The 14,885-nt window shown below is 36.4% G+C and overlaps 1 protein-coding gene across 1 annotated transcript; it reads left to right on the forward strand.

Annotated features, from left to right (window-relative positions):
- Positions 1 to 803: 803 nt before the first annotated feature.
- Positions 804 to 3,181, forward strand: LOC132636580 (phospholipase A1-IIdelta-like). Its single transcript, XM_060353506.1, has 2 exons — positions 804 to 1,939; positions 2,381 to 3,181. Exons 1-2 carry the CDS (start codon positions 952 to 954, stop codon positions 2,686 to 2,688), a joined length of 1,296 nt encoding a protein of 431 aa, XP_060209489.1. The 5' UTR covers positions 804 to 951; the 3' UTR covers positions 2,689 to 3,181.
- The last annotated feature ends 11,704 nt before the right edge of the window (positions 3,182 to 14,885 follow it).

A 14,885-nucleotide genomic window follows, 5' to 3' on the forward strand; every position in this document is an offset into this window, starting at 1 on the left:
AGGGCTGGGATTTTTAGTAAACCCCTATTGTGCACTAATTTAGTGCGCAAAAGGTAGTTTGATTACTTTCTTTCTTTTTTGTGGAGTATTTTGGTGCCTTTTGACACTTTTTGGGTTAAAAAAGTTGCGGACTCCTTTTATGCAGTGGTGTATTCAGGGAGGCAAAGGGAAAACTCAATCAGCACAAGTACTCAAGATGATGTTTGCAGACTGTGTTTATTCAATGTGGATAGAGTTCTAACAACATAGTGTTTGAGCGAAAGTGTAAAAATGTTGATAGTTTGGCAAGAAACATGGCTTATATATGTCCTGTTAGGAACCCACCTGGATGTAAAACTTTACTGTCTACTTTTACATTTTAAGCTTAGGACATATGTTAGAGCTCGTGACTAGCTGTGATGCTTTGAGATCAAAGCATGTTGTGTGGGTTGTTTGATTTGTAACGTTTCACTGGTAATTAATACCATCCTTCAGTTACCAAATAAAAAAAAGATTGAACTTGCACATTATGCTACTTTTAAAAAAGAAGAATTAACTTTAATAATCGTCCATCAAAACGCTTAAACTAAAATTAGTCAGCAGTTACATAACATATGTATGATTAGTATATAATACTATGAGTATAATTGAGTATAATCAATACATATCACCGAGGAAAAGTAAACAACGAATTCAACCTGCTAGTTATGTAAATACCCCTTTTTAAAAGAATTGTGACCTCAAAAATTCTTTCACCTCTGTTATCCCATCATCTAATAGAACTCATTTCTATTTTATCAAGAAAACTAGTGTATGCTAGTCTATCTTATAACATGTGGTGGAAAATACAACAACTTCATCTTAAATCCTTATTACATTATCCTCTCCTACACCCTTATCTGAGACACTTCACTAAATAAACTTCCCACTCAAAATTGAAACAGGGTGTCTATCTACATTTTGTTAAACAAAATGGGAACAGAACCAACATGGCATGAACTTTTAGGAAGCAACGATTGGGAAGGTCTTCTTCAACCTTTAAATCTCAATTTACGACAACTTATTCTCCGGTGCGGTGATTTTTGTCAAGCAACTTACGATGCCTTCAACAATGACCAAAATTCCAAGTATTGTGGCACGAGTCGTTACGGTAAAAGTTCATTTTTCCACAAAGTCATGTTAGAATCCGCTTCGGATTATGAAATCTACAGCTTCCTATATGCCACTGCCCAAGTTGGCGCGCTTCAAGCCATTTTCCTCCACTCTCTGTCCCGCGAATCGTGGGACAGAGAGTCTAATTGGATTGGCTATATAGCCGTTACGACTGATGAAGTCAGTCGTAAACTAGGCCGTAGGGAAGTATACGTTGTTTTTCGTGGGACCACGAGGAATTACGAATGGGTCAACGTTTTAGGGGCTGGTCCTAAATCTGCAAACTCTTTGCTTCATCCTAAGTCTTTTCAAAAAGGCATTTTAAATCAAGACGAGGACATCAAAAGCAGCGAGCCCCCACTTGTGGGATCACACTGGTTATGTTGTTGTGACAACAAAAACTTCGACGATGAAGATGAGGACGAGGTCAAAGTAATGGATGGGTGGCTCAAGATTTACGTTTCAAGTGACCCCAAGTCGTCCTTTACGAGACTAAGTGCAAGAGAACAACTTCAAGCGAAAATCAAAGAAATTAAAAATCAGTACAAAGATGAGAATTTGAGTATAACCTTTACAGGGCACAGTCTTGGTGCTAGTTTAGCTATTTTAGCAGCATTTGATGTGGTTGAAAATAGTGTCCCAGTTGATATTCCAGTATCTGCAATTGTCTTTGGTAGTCCACAAGTTGGGAACAAGGCATTCAATGAAAGAGTCAAGAAATTTCCAAACTTGAACATCTTACATGTTAAGAACAAGATTGATCTCATTCCCCTTTACCCAAGTGGTCTGTTGGGGTATGTGAATACAGGTACTGAAGGAAAATAATATTATTCCGAATCTCTTTGAATGATCTCCACAATTCTCCACTCCTCTGCACTACATTCTTTACTACTTTTATGCTATAAAATATGGAAACTTACTAATATGTACAGTTCGGCCAAACTTATTTACTAATATGGCCGAAATATACATAGGTATACTAATTATGTATATTATACGTATAAATATATAGAACCTGTACAAGTCATATTTTGTAAACCAGATCACCTCCCAAAGGCATTAGGCGTTAAATTTCTCTTAAAAAGTACCTATGTTTATAATGATGCAAAACCTACTTTAATTAGAACTGGAAAACATATTTCTATATCATTTTGATTATAATCTTATTTAGACATGAATTAAATTAACTAACAAATACCAAATCCTAAATAAATTTGATTTCCTATAACTTTGAATTATTCTTCAACAGGTATAGATTTAGTTATCGATAACAGAAAGTCTCCGAGCTTAAAGGAGTCGAAAGAGACGGGCGATTGGCACAACTTGCAAGGGATGTTACATGTTGTGGCAGGTTGGAATGGGGAAGATGAAGAGTTTGAGTTGAAAGTGAAGAGGAGTGTGGCATTGGTGAACAAGTCATCTTCTTACTTGAAAGATGAGTATTTGATTCCAGGGTCATGGTGGGTTGAGAAGAATAGAGGGATGGTTCTTGATGAAAATGGGGAGTGGATTTTGGCTCCACCTTCAGATGAGGACCTTCCAGTTCCTGAGTATTGAATTTTTTCAGATTTTTTGGAATGAGCAGTTTGTTCATTTTGCAATTTTCTAGTTGATAATATTTTTTTGGTTTTCCATCCGGTGTTCGATATTTGCTTTGAGGTGCTGATTGATGCGGATTGGTGCTGTGTAAGACCATTAAAGAAGAGAGCATTTCCTACCAAGGTTTTTTTATTCCCAAGACTCAGAACTCGAAATTTATGGTTAAGGGTACCTCGGTGGTAAAACATTTTATATTTTTTCACCAAACTGGTATTGGTACTAGTATGGTGCGGGAATCTTAGTAGCTTAGTTGGTTGTTTACATGAACTTCCACCTTGTTGGTAAAGGTTTGATTTCCCACCTTGTAATCACCTCCACCTTTCCCCTTCCCCACCCTATGAAATTTAAAAAAAAAAAAAAAAAAAAAAAAAAAGAGTACTAGTATGGTGTGGTACATGATTGATTGTCATAATAATAAAATAAATAAAGATTCAAGATATATTTGCAAGAATTATTGAATTCAAAATGAATGCCTGCTAGCACATCAACTGGTTCATTCAACGAAATGAAATTTACCACTCAATTTCGTTGGAGAACGCAGTTATTGAACAAGTGACATTGATTGAAGTTCAATATGAATATGCAGAATTGATTTACTTCCTTGGTAGACTAAGTTAAGCTTCACAAAGATTGGCAAGCATTTACACTTGGGCAGATAGTGTCTTAACTCTCAAGTGCTTGTGACTAAGAGAAAGGCATCGTGTATTCCTTAGATTCTGCATTAATAAGGTTACGTGTCTTGTTCTAGTTAAAACTTTATATTTATTTGTTCAGGAAAGTGTTGAATGAACTGGCTGTTTCTAGGAGAATCCTCACTAAGTGATAGAATGGCACAATAGGCCCATATTGATGATCCAAATTGTCCATTGTGTAATTCCACAAATGAGATCATAGACCATTTGTTCTTTAGATGTGATCATTCTGCTTCCATTTGGTCTAAGATTCTGCAGTTGCAAGGTATAAATAGATTATTAATGGAATGGAAGAATGAGATTGACTCGACTATTATGCATGCCAAAGGCAAGTCACAGGGTGCCAATGTGTACAGAATGACTTTGGCTTGTTGTATATACATAAGGAGGCATTATATGTTGAGTAGAATATGGTGTTGATCTGAGCTGTGATAATTGATGGGAAAATGTTCATTGATCTGGGGTTGGTCCAGATCATAGTAGATTAGTGTTGTGCATATTATCCTTGGCAAATAAAATGTCTACTGACCATAAAAAAAAAAATTAAAGTAGACCATTACAGAAACAACTGCATTCCAAAAATAATAATCGTCGTAGACCAAACTAAATTAAAGAAAAACTAAAGTGAATTGTTACATCCGACTATAAACAAATAAAATATCTGCGTCTTTGGACACGAGCCACCCACAGAAATGATTTTATTGCTGAGAAATTCCAATAGCACACATCGAGGATAAAATAAGAGAACTTTGAGGTGGTTTGGTCATGTCGTGCATCGAGCGTCAGATACACTGATCCGTAGATGTGAAATTACAATGAGTGAAGATATTAAATCAAAAACCACTTGAAAGAAAATTGTGTCAAAGGACCAATAATCTCTTGGGATCCATGCAAAATTAGCAAAAGATTGCGCACAATGAGTGAGCAATAGCTATTAGTTGAGAACATGTTTTAATCATTTAACACTTCTATTTTACGTTCTACGCTTCTTTAGAAATTTAGTCTTTTCAGAGATTTATACGTCAGTAGAAAATATAATGAAACTTCTAGCACTTGATGCTCCTAAGTCTTTGATCAAACAATTAAAAAAGATTCATCAGTGGCAATTGACTCCAGAACCCTTAGAAAGCAGCTCTGCAATGCTATGCCTCAGCCATGTTATTTTCTCAAGACTCTAATCCTCATTTCTCTAGGCAACTAAAAGGATTATTGTTGCTCCCAAACGCACACGCAAGTATACGTGGTCGTACAAGTAATATAGACTGTTAAGTCCAGATATCGATCCCACAGATACTTAGATTCTACTGTCAACCTAATTCAAATTCGAATGAAACTATTCAAGAAAGTGAAAATCAAGATTGTTTGTTGTACTAAACTAAAACTTGAAAAGTAAACAATTTGTGATGGTTGTTTTTAGGACTGGGATTATGTGGACAAGGACTGTAAGAATTTTCAGATGAGAGAAAGATCTAGGGTTATGGCTTTCGACAATCCAGTTGATATTCAGACAATTCCACCTATTTTATTTCCTGGGTTACTAGTTAACGGGTTAATTATGCTTTATGATATTCTCTCGAACTACTCACAAGCTTGTAGATGTTACTGTAATGCCTATATCTCTATGGTCATCAGAGGTAATAAGAACGCGTTTATTTCTCCGTATTCAACTAAGTAGGGCTAAAGGGTATATCTCTATCCTCATTAGCTAAACGATTAAATCTAACAAACTCTATTTATCTTATTACGTACGTGAATTTCCTTTCTCTAGTTCAATTCACGTACCACAGATAGTGTCTAACTATTGGCCAGATAATCAAACAATTGAAATCAAGAATAAATAAGCAACCCACAATATGGTAAATCAATAGATAATAATTGTCATCACATCAACTTTCAAGTCTTTCGCCACAACCCTAGAATTAGGAGATTAGCTACTCATGGTTCGATCATAGACAAAAGAAGCCATGAATAAACTAGGGTTAAAAAAGATGAAAAATAAAATAACCTAGAGAGAGAAAAAAAAAGGAGAACGGTGGCTTACAAATCCTTGAATAATCCCAGCACCTCGTTCTCAGCTATTAAAACGTCTATATATAGGCTAGGGTAAAAATAATAAATAAGGAATCCAAATCCTAGTCTAATCGGGAAAACATCCGCAGATCCCCGCTTTCCTTCCGCATCGCGGAAGGATCGCGCAATGTTCTGCAGGTCCTCGCCTTCTTCACGTGATGCGGATGGATCGCGCAATACTGATGACTGAGTTTGGTTGTTCCACTTTCTTCACGCGATGCACCTCGATAGCCTGAAGTTCTGAAGCCTCTCGCGATCCATCCGCGATCCGGGAGGAAAGCGGAGTATCTTCAGTCGGTTAACTCCTTTTAGTTCGTCCTTTGCGATCTGTGCCTCGTCGCCTAAGCCAATCGACATATGCTACACATTCCCATCATTTCAAGCACAGTTTCTATCGTTTGTCGTCATCGTACCTATACACATAAAATATAACGATATAAGTTCAAATACGACGGTTACTTCATGAATTAAGCGATAAAAGTCATAAGAAGAAGTTGTAATACGACACAAAACATGATATTTTTGCCAAATATCACCACCCCCCACTTAGACTTTGCTCGCCCTCGAGCAAACACAAACCAACATCAGACTACCCTTCTAGCTCACTCATTCAAACAGGTCTGCAACGGGATTCGGCTAGTATGGCTAACTCTTGAAGAGAGATTTTCAAAAACAAACCAACGACCCAGATTGCGAAAGCCATGCCAAAGGTTTTAAAAGCCTCATTTTCAGCACCAAGTACTTCTTCTCAAAGAAAACATTTCGAATTTCAAAACAGTTGACTCAGCGACACCACTTTAAAGCAGATAGGCAACCTTATGATCAAGAAATCAACACTTCACCGCTTTATTGCTAATTGTGTGCCCTCACCTCAACAAAGTAGTCCATATTTCATCAAGAAACACATGTTTAAATCAATGGACCTGAAATCAATAAATGCACTCACTCTCGCAAAGAACATCACATGTAATGTACGACATACCATATCCTTGCCCGTAGTGTAACCACTCTACTAATCCAAGTAAGACGAACCTAGAATCAAGTAGGACTTAGAGGGTTGCAATGTAGGCTACGGGACGGGTAGGAATTATTTGGATAATAGTGACTAACCTCCCAAAGCACTTTAATACATTATACATTCGTCATTCTTGCACGCTTTCTTTATTAGCCCTTATTCAATACCAACCAACCTTTAACTTTCTCCCCAATTCACCCATTTTCTTTGTTTAAGCACCATTCTTTTTTTTTTGGAAGTTACACACGTTAGAAGGGAAACTCTTTTCTCTTTTTTTTTTTGGGACTCCCAACTAACTGGTGAACTAGTTCTGTTCATTCGGTGCTCCCCTTGTCTTTCCTAGATTACAATTTATAACCATTTCCCCTCTTTATTTCTCATCCCATCTCCCATTATACTTGTAATTAATTAAAGTGCTTCTGGAGTGTTTTGGATCAAACATCGAGTGTTATAGAACAAAGGGGTAAGGCTAATTAACTGCTATCAAAGAAAAGGCTAAAGGCTCAAAGGGGTTAACTAGGGTGTCATTTGCACGCTGGTAAGATAACTTTTTAGGCTTTTTAGTGACTAACCAAAGAAACGCCTCTATCACTTTCTAGGCTCAACCCAACTTCATTTCGCTTTGTGAACACACAGGGCAAGTTCTAGATGTCAATACCAAACATGGATTCAAAAACGAAACCTTACTCACACATGGCACATAATCAACGCAAGAGGGATCCGGTTGTCCCTCGAAACAATCAAACACAATGGAAATCAACAATGCCAAGTGGGTCATACGAGTCAACACAAAAACCATTTTCAAGTGCTTCCAAGAAAAGTAATACAGTTTCACGGCATGCTTTCACAAAACATTTCAAGATCACTCATATGCCAAGACTTCACCTATCCCGTGCACCTAGCATTTGAATGCACCTAGCCTACGGACTAATTTTCCCTCAAGAAGGTTGTCATCCACCCGTCATCAGGAACAGCCCTTCCTATGACTAAAAAAAAATCTACCTACGCCCGGTTCAAAGGCCCCCTCTCGGGAAAGAACCGAGGCCATAAGAAAACCAAAGGGGGTGGATGATGAATGCCTACTAATGGGGGGACTTAAGAAATTATCAAAGAAAAATAAAGAAAAATAAAATCTTTTTGAAATTTTTCCACTTTTTCTATATGTTTTCATTTTTTTTCGACACTAAGATGCAAAACTAAAAAGACATCCTAAAAAAAAAATCCTACGGCATACTAATCATCATCCGCAACCTCAAAACATGGTGTTACAAACCAGGGACGTATTTTCCCACCCCACACTTAAAATTATGCAATGCCCTCAATGCATGTATATTTGAAAACAAATAAAGCGCAAGCGAGGTAAGAAATACTCCCTGGGGCCCACTAGGGCCTAGCTAGCAACATGCTCTCATCATCAAGGGGCGAATGACCCCACACTTAAAACTCTGGCATGCTCCTCAGCTTTCAACTTTGGGTACTCAGACTTCCCCTAATCGTCATGGCATGACATGAATAAACTTTTTCCTCCACCTCGAACTTATGAATTTCACCCCTAATTTTGCATCCAATTTTCTATCACGCTTCTGGGCGGTGGTGTGAAAATAAAATAACCAATCAATAGATATCGTTTCTTGAACTTCTTGGCCCTTAAGTGAGGAATGTCGCTTTGTCTTTTCGGTGTGGCAAATTTCAGGATGTAAGGCTCTTGTTTCACATCTCTACAATTCTTCATCGGCGTGGAGGGCTCGATTTCCATGTCGCCAACCAAACATAATGTAGAAAAGTGTTTAGAATGAGGACCAACACGCCCCAACTCTAAAACTGCATTATTTTTGTCATCCTCACTTTTGTACACTTCCTCAACAATGACATCATCAACAAAGATCCGATCGAATGGTTGCAGTTCCTCTATCTGCTCCACATGCAGGCCACTATCCAAGGTAATATGTAGTTGGGCATCAGACACCTCAACCTTTTTATTCATCTGTGCCTGCAAGCCATGGATATCTGAGCCAAATTGGTCTATCTCTTGTCCGAGCTCAGTTCTACCTTCTATCAGTTGTGTAGCCATGTTTGTAAGACCATCACGGAGAAACCCATGAAATTTCATTTGTTGAGCTTGTTCTGTTAGCCAAGATTGGCTCACTATCTCTGCTTCTTCAAAGCTATCTACTTGTGGGAACTCGCTCTCTTCTTCTGTTTGAGGTTCGTCTTGAGTATTGGCTAAGCCTATAACTTGTAGATCATTACAAGTTTCGGCCTCGGCCTGCATCTCTGTGAGGTTGGCACGAATCCTCTCTATGACTTTCCACATTTCTGTGTTTTGCTCTCTCATTAATGCATCATGCTCCATCATTTGCTCCCCTATTTGCTTCATCATATCGCTAACCCGAGCAAGACTTTCCGCATCCTCCACTTCGTTACTACTGTCAACATCACAAATAATAGGAGAATCATAATATGGGCTCGGGGATGGGAAGTGAGAGTTAGGACAACCATTCCAATGACCGTCTTGACCACCACATATATTACAAATATTCCACTCAAAAGATTTGGAAGGTGTACACAACCCATTCCCGGAAATATTTTGACAGTGTTGCCACAAGTGGGGTCCCCCACAAATCAAACAAGGATCACCAAAATAGGAACAACCAATATTCGACCAATTTTTACTCCAAGATGCCATATCAAGCAAACTAACCAAAGTATTAAATTAAAAATAAAATAAAATAATAATAAATAAATAAAAACTTGAATAGAAATTCTAAAATCCAAATTAGAAAAATAGTATTATTGCTAAGTCCTCGGCAGCGGCGCCAAAAACTTGTTGCTCCCAAACGCACACGCAAGTATACGTGGTCGTACAAGTAATATAGACTGTTAAGTCCAGATATCGATCCCACAGAGACTTACATTCTACTGTCAACCTAATTCAAATTCGAATGAAACTATTCAAGAAAGTGAAAATCAAGATTGTTTGTTGTACTAAACTAAAACTGGAAAAGTAAACAATTTGTGATGGGTGTTTTTAGGACTGGGATTATGTGGACAAGGACTGTAAGAATTTTCAGATGAGAAAAAGATCTAGGGTTATGGCTTTCGACAATCCAGTTGATCTTCAGACAATTCCACCTATTTTATTTCCTGGGTTACTAGTTAACGGGTTAATTATGCTTTATGATATTCTCTCGAACTACTCACAAACTTGTAGATGTTACTGTAATGCCTATATCTCTATGGTCATCAGAGGTAACAAGAACGCGTTTATTTCTCCGTATTCAACTAAGTAGGGCTAAAGGGTATATCTCTATCCTCATTAGCTAAACGATTAAATCGAACAAACTCTATTTATTCTTATTACGTACGTGAATTCCCTTTCTCAAGTTCAATTCACGCACCACAGATAGTGTCTAACTATTGGCCAGATAATCAAACAATTGAAATCAAGAATAAATAAGCAACCCACAATATGGTAAATCAATAGATAATAATTGTCATCACATCAACTTTTAAGTCTTTCGCCACAACCCTAGAATTAGGAGATTAGCTACTCATGGTTCGATCATAGACAAAAGAAGCCATGAATAAAGTAGGGTTAAAAAAGATGAAAAATAAAATAACCTAGAGAGAGAAAAAAAGGAGAACGGTAGCTTACAAATCCTTGAATAATCCCAGCACCCCGTTCTCAGCTATTAAAACGTCTATATATAGGCTAGGTAAAGGTGTTAACCGGTTCCAACCGGAACCGGACCGGTAACCGGTTAGTTAACCGGCCGGTTCCGGTTTACCGGTTTTAAACTCCAAACCGGAACCGGTCCGGTTTGGAGTGCTTAAAATCTTTTGTTTTTGTTTTTTGTATTATATATATATATTATAGTATTTATTTGTATATTGTAGGTATATTTACATATGTTATACAACTTTATAATTAAAGTTTAAATATTTACTGACTAACAGCCTAACAGCAAGTCAGCAATACAGAATAGTGTTTTTCGTATACATATATATGTATAACTTACATATACTTATATATATATGTGTATATACTATATATACTTATATATATGTATAACTTAACTATATATATGTATATATATGTACTATACACTATATATACTTATATATAGGTATAACTTAATATATATACTATATATACTTAATATATATACTAAATATATGTATAACTTAATATATATACTATACTTATATACTATATATACTATATATACTTATATACTATATATACTATTTTTTCTATATATACTATATATACTTATATATGTTTAAGTATACTATATAACTTAATATACTTATAAGTATATTCTTAGTATATTTTAGGTATATTCCTAACTTAATAAAAGTAAAAATATGAACACAAGTAAATAGAAGAAAGATCAATGAGCCATATATTTTATTCATTCTTGGATAACATTTATTTGCAAGTTGTATTTTTTTTAACTTGCAAATAATACATGAGTTGTACAAAAATAGTAGAATAATAAAATCACCAATTTTGAACCATTTCGTTAATTTCCCCCACATCATATTCGGTCATGGAAATATCTTCAAAGTCTTCCATTTGGTCCGGTCCACTAGCTATCAAATCTTCAATTTCTTCCTCTTCGCCTTCCTCCGCTTCTGAGTTTTGGTTGCGTCGCTCCGATCTAATCCAATCTCGAATGCACACTAGTACTTGCAAGCTAAAGCCGAATAATGAATGTCTATGGTCTCCAATTTGTTGTCTTCCTTGGCTAAATGCGCTCTCCGAAGCCACGGTTGATACTTGAACCGTAAGGATATCTCAAGCCATTCTTGAAAGTACCGGATAGCTTGCCTTGTACTTCTTCCACCATGCTAAGACGTCCACCTCATCCAGTTGGTTGATATCCACATTTGGCTGCATCAAATAAAAGTTATATTCATCAAAGTTTGCAGTAGAAGAAGAAGTTGGCTGTGAATGTAAAACTTTTAAACCCGACAAGCCCTTTTTGCTACTCTGAGAAGTAGTAGGGCGTGGAACAACGGGTGTATCACGTTCTTCCAAACTAGAATAATGAGTAAAAACTTTTCTAAACTCATCATCAATAGCGAGATCGGCTTCAGCTAAAGATGGTTGAACTCCCTCTTCAATTTCTAAAAATGTATAAATTTGACTAACCAAATTTTTAGTATAAGACACTTTTAAACAAGGATTTAAAAGGGAACCCAATATAAATAAAGTTGGGATGGGAAAAAAAATACTTCTTAAATTTGATTATCATTTCAAAAATAGCCACTTGATAATCGGGTTTATATTTATACTCTTGTAAAGCTCTAGCTATTTCCGCTAAGAAGGCTAAAATTCCGGTTACCGTGGGATAAAATTGTCTAGAAAAAACAAGAGTTGCATTATAAAAAAATTCTAAGAGTTCAATACATTCTTTAACATCTTCCCAATGCCTAAAAGTTAATCAATCCTCACTATCAGTATTATATTTGTTGTGAACTTGTTGTAGCATAATGTAAGTGTAGTTCCATCTAGTCTCAATTTCTACTTGAATTTTCCTAGGTCTAAAGTTATTTTCGACACAAGCATTCTTAAAATCTCTAATTCTTCCCCTATTAGCATTACAAAAAAGAAACGCAACAGCATTTCTAACTTTTTGAACAGAATCATCAAAATGCACAAGACCATCTTTAACAATTAAATTTAAAATGTGACAACTACATCTTACATGAAAAATATTTCTTAGAGGAGGGTTTATTTCTCTTTTTAAAAAGACCAATTGCCTTTGTATTATTAGAAGTATTATCTAAAGCAATACAAAGTGTTTTTCTATAAATGTTAAAAAATCTCATTATAGTAGACATTGAATCGGCTAAAAATTTTCCATCGTGACGACCTTTTCCTTCGTCATATAAAAAAGCTATAATTCTTTTTTGCATAACCCAGTTGTCATCAACCCAATGACATGTAATAGCAAAAAAATCTAAATGGTTAATACTAAGACCCAAATCAGCGGTAAGACAAACATTACAATTTAAAGAATTAAATACATGGCGCAAATAAAATCTATATTTTTTAAACAAATCTATAACATCGGCTCTACAAGTACTTCTAGGAATACCCTCAAATAACGGGTTATAACAACGTTGAATGTAAGTAACAAACCCCAAACCCGAGGGAAAGGAAAATGGTAAACAATCATAGGCTACCATTTTAGCTATTTCTACGCGTTCTTTTTTCTTGTCATACTTAAAATTTCTACCGGTTCGTGGGTCTATCGTCATTTGAATCCCCCCTACATTTGAACCCGTTTGTTCTCCCCAAATATCCATATGTTTGGTTCTCATATGACCATTTAGTGTACCCGTTCCACCATCCTTACCAGTTCCTTACTTAAAACTAAATACTTGTCCACATAGGGTACACGTAGCTGTTTGGTTTTCCCTATTCTTAGTAATAAATTTTCAAACTTTAGCTGTTGGCTTACGAGTTCTAGGCGGTTTGTCTTGTGTATGTGATTGTGCAAGACATGTATCTCCTATGAGATTTTCGGGGGGTTGTGTTTCATCATCATCATCTAAGTCTTCATTAAAAGTGTCGGTAAAATGTTGTTGCATTGCCTCATGACCTAAAAGTGGATTATTTCCACCAACATCAATACCTAAATTAGGTGTTTCTTCCAAATGTTTCCTCATTAAGCGCACCCCTAACAGTACGACTACTACTACCGGCACCACGTCTTAATCTCTTTGACATTATTAAATAGAATTAATTTAAATCACAAGAAAATAAATTACAACAAAATAAATTGTGTAAATTAAATTGCGTAAATTAAATTGCGAAAAATAAATTGGTAGAATTAAATTGCGAAAAATAAAGATAAAGTTGGAACGAAGGTACCAAATTGCCGGATTAATTTCCAACAAAGTGAAGGCGGCTAGAATTGCAAATCCACCAAAGCTACTTCGGATTGTTGCAAAATCACCAACTCCACCAACAATATTATAATTGCAAAATTAATAATTGAAAGTTGAAACTATAATAAGACTTTGTGGCTAATTATTGCAAAGAAACTATAATTGAGAGATTGAAATTTGAGAGAAAGATGAAGAAGAATGAATTGATGTGAATTAAAATGAAAATGAAGAAGGGTTTATATAGGGGTGGGGATGGGTTAAAGTGTTAAAAAAAAAATTGGGGGCCAAAAATTAAAAAACTGACCGTTTGGCAACGGCCATTTTTGCAAATGGACCGTTGCCAACGGTCCATTAAGGCCCAACGGCTCTTTCCTTTTTTTTTTTTTTTTAATTTTCACCGGTTAAACCGGTTCCGGTTTAACCGGTCCGGTTACCGGTTAAAACCGGTTAGCCCGAACCGATTGCCACCTTTAAGGCTAGGGTAAAAATAATAAATAAGGAATCCAAATCCTAATCTAATCGGGAAAACATTCACAGATCCCCGCTTTCCTTCCGCATCGCGGAAGGATCGCGCAATGTTCTGCAGGTCCTCGCCTTCTTCACGCGATGCGGATGGATCGCGCAATACTGATGACTGAGTTTGGTTGTTCCGCTTTCTTCACGCGATGCACCTCGATAGCCTGAAGTTCTGAAGCCTCTCGCGATCCATCCGCGATGCGGGAGGAAAGCAGAGTATCTTCAGTCGGTTAACTCCTTTTAGTTCGTCCTTTGCGATCTGTGCCTCGTCGCCTCAGCCAATCTACATATGCTACGCATTCCCATCATTTCAAGCACAGTTTCCATCGTTTGTCGTCATCGTACCTATACACATAAAATATAACGACATAAGTTCAAATACGACGGTTACTTCATGAATTAAGCGATAAAAGTCATAAGAAGAAGTTGTAATACGACACAAAACATGATATTTGTGCCAAATATCAATTATGTGCATACATCATCAGAAGTTAGTGAGAGCCCGTTTGGATTAGCTTATAAGTTGCTTATAAGCTGTTTTCAGCTTTTTTGAGTGTTTGGCTGACCAGCTTAAAGTCATTTTGTGCTTAAAATAAGCTCAAAAAAATAATTGAGCCCATTTGACTTAGCTTATCTAAAGCAGCTTATAAGCCAAAAAAAATAAGTTAGACTACCCAACTTATTTTTTTAGCTTATAAGCTGTTTGCAGCTTATAGGTATAAGTCCATCCAAACAGGCTCTAAATCGTAATCGTGAATAAGAACTGCACTGTCAAAATATGTCATTTTGGGCTCATGAATAAGTAGAGGCAGAGCTATAAGGCAACTTCCAGGTTCGGCCGAATCCATTATGTTTATCATAAACGCTTTGTGTTCTGAAACTCATTAAATATGTCCAAATTCAAATTTACAACATAGTTATTAGCGCTTGAAGTCGTCGTTGTAGAATTCAGAGCTCAT

The sequence above is a fragment of the Lycium barbarum genome, chromosome 4 (assembly GCF_019175385.1).
Source record: "Lycium barbarum isolate Lr01 chromosome 4, ASM1917538v2, whole genome shotgun sequence".
Taxonomy (NCBI): Eukaryota; Viridiplantae; Streptophyta; class Magnoliopsida; order Solanales; family Solanaceae; genus Lycium; species Lycium barbarum.